General features: G+C 36.7%; 1 protein-coding gene across 1 annotated transcript; it reads right to left on the bottom strand.

Annotated features, from left to right (window-relative positions):
• Positions 1–202: 202 nt before the first annotated feature.
• On the bottom strand, positions 203–14,969 carry LOC146161428 (uncharacterized). Its single transcript, XM_083385154.1, has 22 exons — positions 14,808–14,969; positions 14,620–14,724; positions 13,828–13,957; positions 13,560–13,724; positions 13,291–13,420; positions 13,021–13,124; positions 12,815–12,923; positions 12,491–12,631; positions 12,273–12,355; positions 11,949–12,130; positions 11,484–11,699; positions 9,603–9,689; positions 8,962–9,069; positions 8,374–8,503; positions 7,544–7,708; positions 7,013–7,142; positions 5,028–5,175; positions 4,296–4,432; positions 3,605–3,745; positions 3,072–3,148; positions 1,950–2,128; positions 203–1,294 (listed from the first exon to the last, which is right to left on the bottom strand). The coding sequence occupies exons 1-22, from the start codon at positions 14,892–14,894 to the stop codon at positions 1,109–1,111; spliced, it is 2,940 nt and encodes a 979-aa protein (XP_083241280.1). The 5' UTR covers positions 14,895–14,969; the 3' UTR covers positions 203–1,108.
• Positions 14,970–19,742: the final 4,773 nt, after the last annotated feature.

Below are 19,742 nucleotides of genomic sequence, written 5' to 3'. Positions count from 1 at the left end.
AAGCTGTAACCCAAGGACGATCAAAGGTATGGATAAATTTGTTTGAATTATATATTTATCTACAGAAAAAGCTGCTATGAATGCATCATGATAAAATATGGCAGCTTAAGTATAATGGTAGGTAACGGCTTCGGCGGTTGTCCGATTTTGAATATTTTTATGGTCTGTAATAAATCTTGAAGGCACTTATTTTCGATCCTCAATAAAAAATAACAATCAAATGAATACTTTCCGCACCCATAATACATTTATCTTACTAGCAACGAGAGTCGCAAGTTTACGTATATAAACCTTGGTAAATAAGGATTTAATGACATATCGCGAAAAGTAACCCTAAAAATCGGCTACAGGTTAAAATTTATTCGTTGAGCATCAGATATCTCTAACCACAGATTCCAGGAGAAACACAAATCTTACAGGATTTTTGGCAAAACGTTTATTGCAAACTTTCAACGAAAGGTAGCAAAGAAGGTTAATGCATCACAATGTTACATAATTCTGGTTAATTTAGGCACGACGTGATTAGTTAAAAGTAAATGAGGGTTACGCGCGTTTATATACAATTATATATAAATGGGTATAGGTAAAACTATACATATTTCTAAATATCAAGTAACTTCAACACCACACTCTTCAACGGGTTTATATACTGACGCTGAACACTAACTGAAAAAATAACACACAAAAAAACAATAAGCTAAATGGATTGGCGCCAACAGAAGGTCTGAAACGCTAGAATATTGTCGAACCCTTAAAACGATGAAGGTAGCCGAATTAGAGATATATGAAACATCGCTGAACTAACGAACAGTAACAGAAAACAAACTTATATAGGACCAGGACACTTTTTATGTAGTGCTAAACGTAAGATTATATAGATAACGAAAAGCATAGATCACAAAAAACTTGTTAAAAGGGCGAGGATGTAACGTTATTACGAGCCTTAAAACATCAAGGCCCTGGCAAGAAGTTATATATTTATAGGGGCATTTTAGCACAAAGCAATATATATCACACTGATTAGTTTGTGCATAACAGAAAAAGAAGTAACGCAATTTGAAGTGCACGCGTTTTCGAGCATGCTGTCGATTTTCGAAGGCACAACAGGTTAGGACTCTTTGGCGTGCGGCGCGGGATTTGAACCACGTACCTTTAGATCCCGGTCGCCGTTGAGGTCCTCAAATGAGTCGGGGGGCTTTTGGCCGAGGGTCTCCACCAGTTTGAGCGCGAGAAGGCCCCCAATAAGGCTGGTAACGCCGAAAAGGAAATAGCCCTGACCTGGATTGGTCGCCATCTGTGAGAGAAAGGTTAAAATGTTTCCACGTGTATTTGTGCGTATAAAACGTTGGCAGTAAATTGCTCAGTATAGCTTACAACTCAGTGGTTGTACAAATGTGTACGATTATAATATTCTATATGAATTGTTTTAAAACTTTACACCAAAGTGTAAATGGAGATTATCCCTACGCTCGAATATCAGTGCAAATGTATTATTAGCATATTTTGATTGTTGAAATTAATCTTGGCTGCTGTTCCGAAAAACAAATTTGGCGAAAAATACAAAGTACAATTGTCAGGTTTCATTCTTGGAAAATACTATTAAAAGCCTTCAATGGTCTCTGATCCGCTATTGCAAGGGAGTGCAATTTACATAAATATGGCCGGCCTAACATAGTTTAGAAAGACCGTAAAATCGCAAAATCAGAAGAAAAAATGTCTAATATGTCAAATTTATGACGCCTTCAGCGCGTATAATCATAGATTGCTCATTTTTATCTAGGCTGCCCATAGGATATTTGCCTATGGTGTCTATTGTCGATCGTCATATATTTCGGAGGGTGCATAGTTGTTTTAGTTCGGTTGGTGTGCCGCAAATAAAAAAGGCTGGGGAGCACGACAACAAAAAAAAATCTCAAAATACGCAAATAGGTTAAATATACGCCACTCACCAGAGACTGCATCGAAGAGGCGAGAATCCCACCGATCCTGGCTGCCATGGAGCACGACCCGAGAGCCACGTTCCTCACCGAGGTGGGAAAAAGCTCAGGGGTGTAGACGTAGATGGCATTGAAGCTGGCGGCGATCGCCATCTTGCCTGTGAGACCAAGCGCCAGGGCCAGGTTCGGGTCTGAAGGCCAAAAAATTGGTTTGCGTATTTCGAGCTAGTTAATAGTAAAATACACATTGTGGCAGTTACGTTCAGACTTTCCTCCAGTGCACTGAAGTTACCGCTTTTTAAATAGTTTGGCTTAAACTTGACTTAATGTTTTGCTAAAATTGTGTTATTTACCTCAGTTTTTCTTGTAGAACAGTTTACTTGTTATACGCTTTCGCTTTCGCTTTCGCTAATAGGATATTTCGACCGATCCAATTAGTAAAATACACATTGTTGTAATTACGTTAAGTTAATGACTTTACTTCAGTGCACTGATGTCACTGCTTTTAAAATGGCTTGACTTGACTTGGACAAACATTTTTTGTAAAATTATGTTATTTACCTCAGTTTTTCTTGTAGAACAGTTTACTTGTTATATGTTTTCGCCTTCGCTAATAGGATATTTCGAGCAAGGCAATTAGTAAAACACACATTGTGGTAGTTAAGTTAATGACTTTGATACAGTGCACTGAAGTCAGTGCTTTGAAATGGCCTGAGTAGGACCTAACTTAATTTTTTGGTAAAATTGTGTTATTTACCTCAGTTCGTACTTGTGGAACAGTTTACTTGTTATATGTTTTCGTTCTTCGCTAATATAGTCAGCGACTTGGGTATTTTGACTTGGCCCGACCCGACTGGGCGAGTAGGCTGAGATATGTGCTGATCAAGTAGAAAAGCTAAGCTTTCAAAAAGTTCTAATTTAGTTAATATAGGCAATGTTTCGTATCGCTTCCTTTATTAAAAAAAAGTTTGGAGAAATCTTGCTCAAGAGTCAATTTGAACACACCTAATCTTGTGAACTACTGCAGGAGGCGTCGCAAAATTTGGGTCACCGCCCATAGGTTGATAAACACTGATTTAATGGAAACATAGAATTGAGTGATGTACACTGTACAATACGATCGTTTACACATACTTGAAACTCGCATAGTAGCGAAGCAAGCAGCGGCGCTGATCAGCATAAACAGGCTAACCGTTCTCTTCCGGCCGAACCTGAAAGGCAAAATAAATAAAAAATGAAACAAATACGGTCGCGGCAACTTGGTATCTTTGTCTGGCCGTGAACCTAAACCAGGAGTCACCAAACTGTTTTACTAAAGGCCCGGATGGTTGACGATCGCGGGCCGGACTTTTGTGTTGAACTTTATTAACTGGATTTTCGTTAAACGAACGAAATATAAATGACTGTGCAACAAAACTGTACTGAGCTTTGATAATGGGCGTTGTGTTTAAATTTTTTTTAAACTAAGTTTGGGTCTGTATTCGAAAACATTTCAACTCGACTTTATGTTAATTGGTAAAATATGCCGCGGGCCGGTAAAATAACCTCTTAGGGCGGAAATTGGCCAAACAAAGTTTGGTGACCCCCGACTGAAACCAATTAAACTTCTCTAACCACATACCGCAAATCTGTCTGTGGAAAAATATATATTCAAGCTGATCTCTTACCCGCGACGTTCGAGCAGTGCTGTGCAGAGAAATGTGGAAGGAATCTCGATGAGTCCGGAAAGGCTGGTGCTGACGTAAGGGTTGGATCCGATGCTGCCGGCCGCCAGGGTCATCGCAAAGTACACGAAGCTGTTTACGCTCCTGCGGCAAAATGACAGCGGTTAGCGGTTCGATTCCGATTGGCGTACATCAGGCTAGTTAACCAAGTATATCGGAAAGTCAGTATTTTTGGTGTGTGTGCTGCAAATGACGCCGAAACTGTGGTGCAGCTACCAGGTAACTAGATTTTTTTAACTAGCCTTTTAAATAGTTTTTTCAATAGTTTTTGTTAGTAGCTTTAGGCTTCAGGCCCTTAACTAAACCATAAATATGCTAGCAGAAAGCCTAAACAAATCCCCTCTTGCTTAACACATTGTTTACAGTAACCTTTTCCAAATATTTTAACACATTGTTTACAGTAACCTTCTCCAAATATGTTATTCAAAGCGCGTGCCTTTAATCAATTTCAGAGTAAAACGCCATGGTGGTCAAACACCTGGTGACTTTAACACAGGACGAAACTATTTGAGAGTTTAACTTTAATCTCAAGTTGAGTTTTCGTTTAGTCAAGTACCATTTGCGCAAAACGAACGAATACGACGTAACCGAGTGTTACGTATACAACATGTGGTAATGCCGCATAAATACCCACCAAATGCAAAGCATGACTAGCGTCCGGCTGGCGGTCACGTGATGCCGGAAAAGGTCTAATACACTGTAGTTTCGAGTGGCCTGCTGAGTAGGAATGTTTGAACTTGCGGCCAGGCATATCTCTGCGTGAAAAAAACCCTTGTAGCTGCCTATGGTCGTCGAGTGAAAATAAATACTTTACGGCTATAGTAAAATCATATAGGAATAGTTTTATGGTTGCCCGATGCTTAACATTTTATTTCGAAACTGACTCCCGAAATTTTGGAGAAAAAACTATCGCAATCTAATCCGTTACAAAATTAAGTGATTAGTAAGTTTAAACAAGCAACATGGATAACATTGAACGTTCAATAGTACGTTGTTTAGGTTTTTAGACGAAAATTGCTTTAGCTGCACCGATACAACCCAAGTATCGGGCAAAGAGGGTATTAATTTTGATCCGCTGTTATCGGACGTTCCTAGTAGTTGATCTGAAAGCTTTTAAAAGGAGTCTGTCTGTTGAGGAAAAAGTAAAAAAATAATTCATTATTTGAAAACTGAACAAACGGCAAGTGTTGATCAATTAATTTTAAATAATCACAAAGCTTTCGAATAAAGGCCTTCTTTTCTGCAACTTATTGTTCATTTATTTTTACCTATTTTAATTGCTAGGGAAAATGGGTTGCATTATAACAAGTAAATAATTTTACTATGCGAAAAAAAATTAAAACTAAGTGGTGCTGAAAAAGAAAACTACAGATTTCCTTGTAATTTTCCTCGAACTAGTTATAAACTCACTAGGATTGGCGACTCCATTTTTAACGGCAATAAAGGCGAGGGTCTGTTCAGCTTCTTTGAGGCGTCCCTTCGAGTAAAGCCACCTCGGTGACTCAGGAATGGACCTAAATGTAAAAAATATAATCCATAGACATCCCTGCAAAAATAGAGACAACTTTCCATTGAAACTTTGTAATAGCACGCGTTTACAATTACTGAGTATAACGTTATACTTTTATTTACATGAAAAAAGAGGTTCATGAAAAAGGGGTTCATGAAAAAGGGGTTCATGAAAAAAGGGGTTCATGAAAAAAGAGGTTCATGAAAAAAGAGGTTCATGAAAAACGGGTTCATGAAAAAAGGGGGCTCACGAAAATCGACTTGTGTTTGCCTTGCGAAATACCCGATAACCACAGACCTAAATGCAAAAAAGACATAACCTTGTAAAAATAGAAACAGTCGACCATAACTTTGCTTCAACCGGATATTTGCTCTTTTTGTATAACTAAAATTATATTAGTAGTAAACCTTTGAAAAGTTATGTCAAAGAACACTAGCTGCAAAATACCGGTTGTTTTTCTATCAATTAAAAGTTCGCGCATAGCCATAACATTTTTCTCTTGTTGAAGATATTTTTAACAACTCTACCAATAAACGAAAATTATACTTCTTCTAACGTTACTGTTTAAGTGGTTGTATTTGTTTAAACTGCAGAACTGACTATTTGTGAAAGCGATAGCCTATGGTGCATTGTTTCTAATTTCTGTTTCTGTATCGTTAGTAATAATGGTCTTATATGCATTAGTCACACGCCGGTTCCTTTAACCACGCATGTAAATGAGATCGTATATATATGTATAATGGAAAGTTTGTCGGCCGGCCGTCGTCAACACGTTCGCGTTTCAGGGAGCAGACAGAGCAACGTGGCTCATATTGCTCCCTCTTAAGCGAGTCGCCTGGCGAGTGAGTAAAATAGAAAGAAACTCGTGTGCTCCAAGACAGAAAAAAATTGTTTCTTTCTATGCGAAAAAGTCGTGCATCTCAAGCGAGCGCCGTAGCAAACCGGCCACGGGTAAGCAATTTTTATTTTAAAGGCATTTGTTAGAAATTCTGGATCGATAAATGTCGCTACATATTTTGTTGGCAGTAAAACGAAAATCTTTCTTGTTCTAACATTACTTTTCAAGTGGGTGAATATGTTTAAACTGCAGGACAGACTATTTGTGAAAGCGAAATCCTATGGTACATTGTTTCGAATTTCTGTTTCTGTATAGTTAGTAATACGCTCTAATATGCATTAGTCACACAGCAACGCCATGCTCTTTTCGTTTTAGCGAACCACGCATGTAAATGAGATTACTAATGGATGGGAATTCCAAGTCTTGGTGGAGGTTGAATGCGAAAGGAAAAAGCTTACACTCCGCCAAAGCCGAATAGGACAAAACGGCCCAAATAATAATACTTGCATTTCGTAATGGCGATAATGTTAAATCGCCCAAAGGCGGTACATGTGCTGAGCCAACACATAAGATCACTCAGACCCAATAGGTTCAATCCTGTGCTGTGACAGACGGCAAAGACATAAACTGTTTTGGTAAGCTTTACCTTATGTTGTGGTTTTACAAAAACAATACAGTTATTTCCTGGTGATTGTTGCTGCACTTAAGAGGGCTCTTTTTCGCAGTCAGATTGCGTTACAATACAATGTCCTCAAATTTCAACAAATTAAGGCAAGCAATCATTCTCAAATGTTCACAGTTTTAATATTTACTTTTACTGAGATGATTTCCTTTGCTAAATAGTAGAATTATACCCCATACAGGAAATAACAAAGTGATGAATTGGCTTCGGCGGTTTCAAGTGAAACGTTTTTGAAATTATTTGTAAGCTGTTGGCGACAATTCATAACAACAAAAACATGCCATAGCTTAGAAAACCAACGTCGCACTGAACTGCACTCACCACATATATATGAAAGGGATCGCTTGCGGCAAGGTAACAAACAACGTGAGATCTCTCCAACCAGGTACGTAAAAAGCGCATATGGCAAGGATGCATATTCCAACGGCAAAAAGAATGTTGCTGACCGCCCCTAGAAAACATATATGGAGATGGCTATTCAGAGTTGTTGCCAAACAGTTTTATAAAAACAAACTCAAAGACATTTCATAGAAAAATTTTATATTTTTAACGACCTATTTGAGTGCCAAACAAAATTTGTTTTATTACAGCACTTTATGAACACATAACTTAAGCTGGACATGAAATAACTACAAATACTATTTAAAGAAAAACAAAAGGTTTTTCAAAGACTTTTAAATATTCCAAGACTTTTTAGCAACACTGCAAATTTTCGTATTAATTCATTAACAGTGGGAAAAAATAAACCCGGCTAACCAGCTTCATAGAAACGCATATCGAAGGCAAAATTCATATCCCAGTCAACTTGCACAAAATCGAACAAAAAGCCACGTCTAAAATTAAAGAGCACACCTGTGACTGCCCACCAGGACCTTCCAACCATCTCTTGTAGGTAGACATAGAGCACCAGAGCCGCTCCTCCCTGTAAAGTACCGGTGAGGAAGCGGGCAGCGGCGAAGTGTTGCCAGGTCGGCGCCATGGCAGTGTAGATGGACGATGGCAGTAGAAGGGCAAAACCTGCGGTAAAATGAGCACGTTTTTTTGCGAAAGACTGTTTTGGGGATGATGCTCGATCCGGCTGCTGAGTTACTCATCATGTTGCGTTTTTTTTTAACCAATTGCTTTTTGTAGCAAGAATAACAAAGCCCATATAGAAGTAGGTATCATTTTGAACGCTTAGAATATATCTTTATTTATTTTCAGAAACACCTATACAGTATACAAGGATCTGGTCGTCTTAATGTGAAAAAATGATCGTAAATCAATGTAAAGGCCTTACAATTTTATGCCGATAACTTATAGATTTATTTTATAGGAAATAATGTAACATCAATTTACATAAGATTTTTCATCACATAAAATAACTCTGTTATTTATATTTTAGTGTACAAACTGCATGTGTCAAGTGTTTTTTTTTGGTCTGTCAAATGATAGCGCCATATCATTAGCACAAAATTTCAGAGACCCGTTAGCTTTTTTCAGTTTATAACCTCACCCAGAAAATTCTTCTTTAAAAATCACGTTTATATCAGCCTCTTTTGAGTAAGATTTTAGCGTATAGCAGTGCCAGACATTATCGTATAACACTGTATTAGGAAAGGGCCTTGTTCTATGTATGGGGGGTGGGGGCACCAAAATATTATTAAGGGGGCACCAAAAGTTGGGCAAACTTTCTCACTTACCGGCAAGCATCAGGGGCCTTCGTCCGAATCGATCAGATAGCTGGCCGAACGCGACCACGCCGACCAAGTTGCCGCAGAAATAAAAGGACTGAATACGGTCGCTCACCCACTGGCGGTCCATTAAGCCCCACTTGGAAAAAGTATAGGTTATGGTTAGAGATAGAAATATTTCATTTAGGGCAAAGTACAGTATTAGAGGACGATGGAAGCCAAACACATTGAAGGTGTTAATTAGAAACACAGTGTTGACATTATGGGTCATTCCATGCCGTTGAAAATAAGCATTTTCCCATGTAAGCTTGTTTCCAGAGCAACGGTCATTCTGCGTTATTTTTTGGTAGGTCAGATTAGGGTGTGAATTCTTTTCTTTTTTAAACGTCAAAACTTTGTCCGAACTTGAGCACGGGTCACTTTTTCGAACAGCAGTATAACACTTTTTTAGGGTAAAGATTTGACAAGGGAACGCAGTTGGCGTGAAGTCTCAACAATGACAATGAGCATTCATTCGAATTAAAAAGTATTCAAATCTTACACAATTATTTTTTTTCAAATTACACTAAAAAAATGTGTCAACAATAAACAATTTACCTCTTTTAAAATGGAGCTATCATCTGAAACTTGCGGGTTGACCTTCTGCAGATCCGCCGGTTTGGCACCAACAAACACAACCAGCATTGTGTGGCATGTCAAGAAGAGCTGAAATATAAGGTCAACTCTGATTTACATACAAGTAGTGGCTTTGTTAGGTTGATCAAGCATGAAGAATAAACGTTAAATATTTTGTAATACTTTACACGCTCCACAAATATGCCGCACCTATCCATGGAATGCTACAATACAGGTCGTGAGTTCGAACCTCACTATAGGCTATAGTTGTTTTTCTAGTCTGCCGTGCTTGCATCATTTAGCGACAGATTTGTTTAGTATGCGTTGGTGTACTATGATTCGTGAGCCGCTATCGTTGGTCATAACGCGACTTCAGTGCAGCTAGATCACAGTTGTTGAACACGTGTGAGTGTGTGTGTATCTTTCGTGACACGCAACCAATACAAAATAAAAATTAGTTCTTTAGGCCCCTTTTTTCGTGTATAAAAATAGGCAATATACAGAAAACCTAATTACCTGGCAGACTGACATTAGGCCGTGAACGCAAGAAATACAAAATAAAAATTATCTATTTAGGTCCCCTTTTTAATGTATTAATAAAAGCATACAAAAAAACTTATTACCTGGTAGATTGACATTATGCCGTAGGTAAGCAGCTGGTATCGGCCAAAAGTGCCGACCACTTTTGTGTAGCAATCGTCAATATCCAGCTTTTCCATGTTGGCGATATGCGTCCGTTAGAACACAGCAACTTTATTACCAATGAGGGATTAATCCCCTACACCAACATATTTGCCTACACTACTGCAGAAGGCCTGGATTAAAAATCGTCATTACATGCTGAACACCCTACTTCTAATAAAGAATTACAGTATCGCTTTATCTTAATAAACGCACAATGATTGTCAATATCTGAAATGCAAAAATTGAGAAATGGTGCAAAAATCAAAGAAAAGCAAAATTATTAATTCTGAAAATAAAATACAAAAATAACAACCTAGATAAAAGTCTGTTTAATAAAGGAAATGCATTTTTTTACATTTAGAAGTAGTTTAATGTGTAGGTTACTATGTGTAAAAACAAAAAGCGTGTAATTCAATACTTGAGGGGCAATTTTAAGCATTAAAACTCCTTCATATGTGTTGCTACATGACATGAAATGGATTACGTTGGTAATACAGCAAGTAAAATAAACATCCATTCAAATATTGCATACAATGTTTTATCCAATTTGAAAAAAGAAAAAAGTCACAAAACATGATTTTAAATATTTACACACATTTGTTTTCGTTTTAAAAACGTTATGGTGTAACAATCAACAATACTGTGCAAACAACAAGGCAATACTATTGCTATTTCGTACACACAACAATAAAATAGAAGTGTAAAATGTTGCAGGATAAAAACTGGCATATCCAGGATAAAATCACAAGTATAACAATTAATACCAAGTAAGGCTGATTGCAAAGGCCACAGTTAGCACACTACAAAAACAATACAAGGTAAAATAAACTGCCAATAAAACAATAGTAAAGTGATAAATACGAGTTTACACCCTTTGCAATAAATTGTTTAAACATTGCAGACATAGGTTAAAGCAGTCCACCATTAAAAAAGCAAAATATTCACCTTCTATTTTGAAAAATAAAGAAAACATATGTCAATTTCATTAATCTTCAAATGAATTATTGAGAAATTGTCTGGTAAAACTGAAGATTGCTAGAACGTTGAAGAAATAAAATTAGGTTTACAACAGCCCCGAAAAATTGTTTAAACATGTCAAATTAGTTTGCAGTGCAGATACAAAGTTTAATGTACAACTATGATTTCAATTACCTGGCACAATGCACAAAGCAGGACAATACATAAGCTAGGAACAAACTTAAATTTTAGGTGACATGCTTAATAAGGTCAAGAATTTCTAAAATGTATAATTAGGCTGAGATTGACGCTTTACTCTACCAATAAGACTTTTGTCCCCACACAGTTGAATGGGGTGATGAGATGAATCCTAAAATACATGCTCATCTTCTTCATTTTCATTCAGCAAAGGATTCTGTTAAAAAATACACTTGCATAAGTTATGTAAAAAGTCAAAGTAAATATGCGCTCTTAAACATAACGTTTCGAAAAGAGGACGGGACAGGTGTGCTTCGTGAATTATGCTAGTAATTTCTATAAATCCAACGATGATGTTTAGAAACAGTTTAATGCTTGATTTCCTTTTATAATCAGAGCATGTACATAAAGCACAATAATGTAAATCTATTCAGACTAAAAAATCTACTAACGGCTGACAGGGGGTGAATAGTTTTAAAACATTAGTAGAAACCATTTCTTAAAGGAAATTTGGGGAGCCATTTATTGTATTATTGCATGGAAAACATATGAACTCATATGTATGCCAATAATGAGTTTTTAAATTCATTAATGAATGCAAAAAACAAACCATTCAAAAACTTAGGAAGTAAAATTCAGTCATCAGGCTATCCCAAAAAATTTACCGCTTCTTGTTCTTGTCTATTTCTTCCACGGTGTACATTGAGTACATTGGAAAGAGTAGTAACCGGTTCAGCAGCGGTTTTGACTTGAATATTTAAATCTTCAAATGAGTCCGGCGGTTTCCTTCCCAAAGTCTCTGGAAGAAGCATCGTCAGAAAACCTGCAGTGACCCCAAATGTTCCAAAAGCAGCATATGAAGCAACTGAATTGGATGATATCTGCAAAACAATGAAATATCTTAATGTTCACACAAGGATTAAAGAAATTTTACAGAAAAAAAGAACAGCAATATAAGTTCACCTGCCAAAAGATTCTTAATTAAATTTGAAGAATGTGTTTAACCTACAACTGGTGGTAATGATTGCATAATAAATTAAAAATATAAAAAAATTGGCCTGACATTGTAGCCTATTTTGGGGGTCCACAATTTAAGTCAAATGTGAACATATATAGCGTGTCTGACTTACCATTGATGGGGCAAAAGATGAAAGTATGCCGCCAACCCTCGCACACATTGATGCTGACCCAAGTGCAACATTTCTCACCGAGGTTGGAAAGAGTTCGGGGGAGTAAACGTAAAGTGTGTTGAAACTGGAAGAAATCATCATTTTTCCAACAAGTCCAAAAATCATCTTACTCCAAGTTTTGTCTTGTTTTAAAAAAAATAAAAATTAGCGTAAATTTTACTCAAAATATTTTCTTCAACCTATAATCGGTTAGTGAGTTTGTTTACCAACAGCACACAAATCTTTTGTTACAAACAAGTTCAAGGTTTATATGTTTTGGATTACCTGTGTGTTTGAAAGCCATCAAAATCAAACATGACACACCGCTGACGAGTAAGGCACTAGACAAAATGCGATTTCTTCCACACCTAGGTTAATAAAAAATTCCATTAAACCCAATAAAAGGGGTCAAAAATGATGGGCTTATACCCCCAAAACGCACATTTCATTATACCAATTCAATAATAGCTATCCAGCAAAACTCCTGCAAGGGATGCACTTACCATCTACGATTAAGAAGATACACACACCATATCTGCGGTGGCAACTCAATCAACCCAGAAAGCAGTTCGCTTATGTAAAGGTTGCTGCCAATATCACCGGCCGCCAGGGTGAGAGCATAGTAAACAAAACTGTTCACAAACCTACAGACAAACAAATTGAAAACAAATAACTCTAAATCGAAGTGTGTGTAGTAGTGTAAAAAGCTGAAAGTCCCTGCTACAGTTGCAACAAAACTTAAGCAGGCTAATCTAGGCAGTTTTTCAGTTTATAACAAAATAATAGTGAAAATTCAATTTACCCAAAAAAAAATCAAATTCACCCACCAAATATAGCCCATTATAAATATCCTTTTTCTTGTGGTGGAATTCCTAATCAAATCAATGAAATTTGCATTAGTTTTTTCCTCAACCGGCTTTCTTACCAAAGATATAACTGCATGAAAATAAATTGGTTATGTATTTTTTGCAAAGTTAAGGTGGTAACTGGTAAGAGATATACAAATGTTAAAAGAGCCCTCAAAACTGCTTACTTGGATCTCTTACTCCGTTTCGTTTAGCCATTTTTACAAGCACTTGCTCAGCTTCAGATAGTCGACCTTTAGCATACAGCCAACGCGGAGACTCCGGTATGTACCTACAGTAAATGTACCAAGAATTAGTATAATTATTTCACAGGTCCATAATGCTATTACAAAATGAATACAAAAAATAAAATTAGCTGGTGTGTGTTTATTAAATACAGGTTAAAAAAATATATATCAAAAAATGAAAAAATTGCAATTTTTAGAACACTTACTTACCATATGTAAATAAGCGGAATTATTAACAGAACGTTGAGGACGAAAATAAGATGTCTCCAATTCGGCACAAAGTAGGCAAAAAACACAAGATAAGCAATCCCAAACGAAAAGTAGCTGTTTATTATAGTTCCTGAAAGATTAATAAAGGATGCAACAAAACATTGATCTCCAAGACACAAAATCAATTAAACATCGTTCAAAAAATATGTAGCAAAAAAGTTTAAAGGCAAAAATAAATAATAAATATATACATATGCCAAGGCCCATACCAGTAAGTGCCCACCATGATTGGCCGAACATTTCTTGCAGGTAGACATACTGGACCAACGTAAATCCACCAGCAAAAAGTCCTGTTAAAAATCTGCAGGCTGCAAATATCTCCCAGTTTGGTGATATGGCTGTAGCTATACTCAATGGAACAACAAAATAAGATCCTGCACATCAAGGGGTACGTTTGTAATTGTAAACAATAATAATAAAAAAAATTTTTAAATCTATTGAACTAAAAAATGTGTTAGTACAATTACATCAACCAACCAGCAATAAACACTCTTCGACGTCCAAAGCGATCAGACATTTGACCAAAAGCAATGACACCAACTAAAAATCCTGCATAGAACAATGACTGAATGCTATTACTTATCCATTCCTTGTCCAACAAGTTCCACTGAAAGAATTAACTTAATTATTTATGGAGTATTTAAAAAAATAAATTTTAAATATATGCCAAAGCCAGATTGGAAACTTTGAATATTGCGCGGGGAAGATGTTTTGCAGCTGAAAAAATGCGCGGCTGAAAATAAAATTTCGACTTGAACTTGCGAGGCTGAAAATAAACCACCAGGCTACCGAACGTTGTAAGTTGCGACATTATAATAAACTTACAGGTTTACAGCGTTCATGGAATACTTGAAGCACTGAGCAATTTTTGGTTGGTGTGCGGGCGCAGCTAAATATTTAAAAAGTTTGATAGTGTAGCTTTTGATATGCAATATTACTCGATATTGCCTAATTTGACGTCACTAAACACGTGACCGTTTTCCACTGGTGCGTGACCAAAACGCCGAACTGTGCGTTTTTAGTGTTTCGCAGGGGATTCTATATGATGCATTATATTATACGTCTTATAGACTAGCGTTTAAAAATGATATGCAACTTCAGTATGCGGCCCGCCAATTTTTTTTTGTTCTTGTTGTGGCCCTTGTATTATTTTAGTTGTGCAGGCTTGAGGCTAAACTTTCCAACCTGGTGCCAAAGCACTTTCTAAACTTTACTTTGTGAGTTGTACCTATGATCACACATGACCACCAAAAACAGTACCGTGCATACCTCAATCAAAATGGTACTGTCATTTCCTGCTCGCGGGTTAACTTTTAAGTCTTCAGGCTTCGCAGCTACAAACACTGGCAGCAAATTGAGAGCTGGAATTACAATCTGTGTAATAAAAACAATACAATCTAAGGGTAGGTAAATGCCACAGCAAGAATATAAAATTGGAAAATTTAGCGGTTGCTTACACTAAATATGTTAATGATGATAAACAGTTGGAGCTGGTACCTCCCAAATTCACCAACAACTTTGGTATAGGCATCATCTACGTCCATCACAAGCAGAACTGAAGTCAACGAAAAAAACACAGAAACACAGTTTGAGGTAGCTAAACTATAGGATACTAAACTTTAATACTTCATTGCTAAAACAAATACATCTGCACAAAACAACAAATCAATTCAACAAACAAAAGTGTTAGTTTAAACAATAATATGGCTACCATAGTTACTTTAAGAAAGGGTTCGTTAACCTTTTCCAAGTCACAGACATAAGTGATAATTTTCTCAAACACCAGAGAAAGTGCCAATGCAGTCTGCAGACTGGTCCAGGCTGCTTTAACACTTATAACTTTAAACGGTATTTTAAATGCTTACCCAGTCTGTATTTAATAGCACATTTCGACAAAATGACAAGTACTTTTTAGTTTTTCAAGTTAAATAGCATTATCATTTTGTAAAAAATGAGTCTACATGTATAAATATAAAAACAATGAGACCATTTAACTTTGCAACGTTGTCATCTTCTGTTTACATTTGGTCAGATAAGGGTCGATGAACACGGTCACGCACGATTACTTTTAGTCGTAGAGGGGTTTTATGCAGGGAGTCGAACCGGAAACGAAATGAAACTTTATGAACCGGTTTTGGTCCAAATTTTCCCGAACCGTAACCCAACCTGAACCTATTTTGTAAGATTTTAAGGAACCGAACCGGAACAGAACCGAATATTTTGAAAGAACCTTAACCAAACCCGAACCTGTCATAAAAGCGGTTCACTCCACTGAGTCCAGCATGACAGAGTCAAGTTTCAGTTATGCCATGTTAGAAATTTTATGAAAAAAAAAGAATACTGATGAGATAAAACGGTAATTTTTTTTCATTTTGTAGATATTTCAATAATGAGCTGCTTGTTTACGTCAAGTCCAGTAACTCTACATTTATTGACCCAAATTTTCATCTCAAATTGCATCCGAACCGGACTTTATAAACCGGTTTTGAAAATATATTTAGTCGAACGGAAGCTGAACCGGAACTGTTGAATTACATAAAACCGAAACCGGAACTAAACCGGATTCCAAAAAAGTCCTTGAACCCGAACCGAACCAGAACTGGAAAAGTCAAACGGTTCGACTCCCTGGTTGAAGAACTTTATATGTTACCCTTGTACAACTCATTGAGACACTTAACTAACTTGCACTTCGCAGCGGCCAACATATAAACTATTTATTTGTCGTTAATATTTGTGGCAACAAATTTTAAGGCACTTGACTGCCATGATTTCGCAAGAAGCAAGGTAAAGCTACAACGGAAGACGCAAAACATTAAAAATTTTGTCACAGTGATTAAAAACAATGCGTAGAGTGGCGTCAAGCTAGATTGGCTATAGTGAAACTCTTTCCCTGACGCAAATTATTTGGTGTTGTTGTAAAATTGCGTAAAAATCCCTTAAAGCAATGCCTTGCAGGCTTGTAGCAAAGAGATTATGCTTGCAGCCCTATGTTAGCGGGAACGCAACCTATATACTATTCCGCTCTGTAACAAAGCGTAGCTACCGTCTGCCAGCGAATATCATCAGAAATAAGTTTCCGATCTGTTTGGGGGGGGGGGGCATCACTTTTTTCAGAGATGACGTCACAAACTTACGTCAAAACGTGACTTCGTGAAGTTAATCTAAACGTGGTGTCATAAACAAGTAATTTTTAGAACACCACACAGTTAGTTCATTCGTTGAAGGTATAGGTTGAATATTTGGTACTTTTAATATAAAAGATGTTATCGATTCACCCAATGCGAAACAACGCCTTTATATCGTTTAGGTTGTCAAATTTTTCATTTTCGATTGTGTAATGAAATGCACGACGCCTAATTTGGCTGAAGCAATTTTATAGAAACAGGTCAAAATATATAGAAACGCAATCCGGATTGAAAAATACTTTTTTGCACAGTTTTTTTGGGGGGACATAGCCACGTGCACCACCCCCTCCCCCAGACCCGCTCCTGATAAGAAAAACACACATAGGCTATCACACATTTTTTTGCAATTTGGAAGCGGCACTATAGTGACAGGATTTAACACGTTTTTCGTGGTCGTGGCACTTAGGCTGTGTGTGATTAGATTTGGCAAATAACAAAGCACCAAAGTTGTGTGCTATATTTTAATGGTTGTGTCGTTTTAATCCAGAACATAATTCTATAATTTCTTTAAAAATGTTAAAAAATCTTAATAGAAGGTAGGCTACCATTTTCGGAGCGTTGCAAAAGGTGAATTGCAAACGAACAACTAACAATCATAATAATCTATCTTGTAACCAGGTTTATATTTTCCGTGAAAGCTTTTTTTTAATGTTAAAAAAACATTTAAATAATGTCTTGCCTTTTTATTTCCCATCGCAGTTAGGCCAAACATTACTTTTAGTCTGTATTCCTCGACAGTGTACGGCATTTTGTTATATCTATTGTTTATTTGTTGTTTTCAGACTTAGCTGCAAATTGCAGTACTATTGTTTTGTTTGTTTCTTTGATTTTTGTCCTCCAGTGGTGAAGGGAACTCGGGGAAAGTAAAGTGTAAATAAAGTAGAGCAAACAAGGTAAGGGTTGTGGCTTGGTTTTCTTATTGGCCGAGAAGAAAGCCGGGAATTTCTGAGGTCCCTTAGTTCAGTGACAACCTATGTCTTCACAGGTGCCGCCGCTACGGTGATAGGGTCCGAGTTGGAACTGAGCATGTCAGTAAACATTTTAACCTTTTCGTTTGTGGTGTTGGTTATGGCTAAGTTAAATATATTGTCAAAGGTTTGTTGAATTTTGGTTATATTTGTTTTTAACTGTATAGCGCCCAACAACACCCCCCCCCCCCCTATGAAAAACCTATTCAAACTCGAAACTCGGTAAAACAAGGAGCTGCACTTATCCCATTTATTCGCAGTTGATGGAATGAATTAAAAAATAGCATAACCGCGAAACAAGCAAAATAACGTAACAACGTTGACAATTCAATAATGCAGGGGTGGCCAACTATAGTCAGACAACAAGAGTAGCATTTCTTACTTGGTTAACCCCAAAGAGCCACACCTCACACAAGGAAAGAAAAGAATAGCCTATCACTCTATTTCTTGATCACTTCCACAAAGCGATCGCACGAAACGTGAAAAAGAGTGCCTTTATTCGGTTAAATAGACAAATATTTAATTTAGAATGAGACACGACGCATTGGTTGAAGAAATGCACATTTATCGATATAATGTCATTTATCAAGATGATTTGAACAAATAACCTGAGAATCATTGACTCGCAGCTTAAGTGCAAACATCATACTTTTTTGCGTTTATCATGTTTTAAAAGTGTTACTAACAATACGTGGCCTTAAGACAAACAGCCTGAACTGGCAAATAAAAATAACTTTGCCAAACGAAATAGACACATTCGAAGATATCATAATTGTTCAACATGAACGTATAAGAGCCATATAAAACTGGTAAAAGAGTCACATGCGGCTCGCGAGCCGCGTGTTTGCCACCCCTGCATTTCTAGCTTGTGTGTAGGCATTGCATCACATTACAGCAACACCATTTATCGCTTTGGATCTCTTGCTAGCATGCGTGTTAGAACAAAGTGAAACATAAATACACATGCTTACATTGTACATTTTTGTCCTGCGTCACAATAACACTAGTTTCACTATATACTATAGTTTATTTGTCGCCCAAATGTGAAGTGGTTGCTATAAAGCAGCTTAGAAGCTTGGACTGTTTAAAAAGAAACTCGTAAACAAAGTTTTTTTAAGATGGTATGTATATTGTATATTATAGGCTATTCACGAATAAATAATTAAATATTACTGTTTTTCTTGTGCTTTCTATATATTTTTTTCTGATCTGGCTACAAATAATACACATTTAGTGCCTTTCTAGGTGGCTGGTTTTATATTTTGGAATGTTTTTTTGCCTATAATAGTTGCAGTGTTTTGAGTATGTTACATTTCGTTCGGTTCCATTTTTTAAACCATTGTTACAACTATTTTTCAAACTGAGCATTTTAAAAACGTATTTCGATCGAAACGAAACTCTGAAAGTTCCGTAGCAACCGCTATGTGTTCAATCTTAAATATTTAACTACCCTGGCACCTTTTTGTTATAACGCACTGCCATGTTGCTGTAAACCTTTATTACTCATTGTCGCGAATACAAACGTTTGTTCATTGTATTTCCACAAGCGCCCGATCGCGGGCTAAACAGTCGTTTCAAAGAGCTCTTTACCTGTTTTGTGGATGCATACTAGAAACCATTCACGTTTTTGCGCAAAAGGTGTTTTGTATAACTGTAAAACTCAATGAAATGTATAGTAACTTGCAAAACAGCTTAACTTGGTAGAAAACTACGATAAGAAACAATGTAGTCCGCAATTTAGCGGTTGTACCGAAGTTTAGTGAGCAAACATACGAGTGATTTTGATATAGAACTTTTGTCATATTGTTGTCGATTTAAATGATGTTTTCAGTTAAGCTGTTCAAGTATAAAACATAACTAACGCTCATAACTAACGCCGTATTTAGCGCAGACTTCATAGACGTCCAATTCGAAAAAGAGCGATTTGATGTTAAATCTAATTTCTATCTAACTTGTGAATTGCTTGTAAATTTGGTTCGAGGACCCTATTAGATTTATTTGAAAATGCTACCTTGTTCAACGGCTGAATTTTACTTTATTATTTGGAACAAGTTTTCAGCCATGCAGATAAAATGAGTCGTGTTGGCGTATACGAAAATCTTAGCCCTTCAGATTATTATTATAAAACATAGCCATTTTACCTAAATTGATTGTGAATTGAAAAACATTAGTTTTTTGCATTATAGCCGCATTTGTCTATAGTTTAAAATCAGGAAATCAGATAATACTATTTAACTTT

The sequence above is a fragment of the Ascidiella aspersa genome, chromosome 3 (genome assembly GCF_963924565.1).
Source record: "Ascidiella aspersa chromosome 3, kaAscAspe10.2, whole genome shotgun sequence".
In the NCBI taxonomy this organism is placed as follows: domain Eukaryota; kingdom Metazoa; phylum Chordata; class Ascidiacea; order Phlebobranchia; family Ascidiidae; genus Ascidiella; species Ascidiella aspersa.
The sequence above is the reverse complement of the archived record's forward strand: the minus strand, read 5'-3'. Positions and strand labels throughout refer to the sequence as shown.

Excerpts from the sequence above, each read along its gene's own strand:
- LOC146161428 (XM_083385154.1), bottom strand. The coding sequence starts at position 14,894 with ATGGACGTAGATGATGCCTATACCAAAGTTGTTGGTGAATTTGGGAGG. Across the intron at positions 12,924-13,020 it reads AAACGGAGTAAGAGATCCAA|TTATATCTTTGGTAAGAAAG; the intron begins GTAAGCAGTTTT and ends ATTTTCATGCAG. Across the intron at positions 9,070-9,602 it reads GCATAATGTCAATCTACCAG|CTCTTCTTGACATGCCACAC; the intron begins GTAATAAGTTTT and ends CTTATATTTCAG.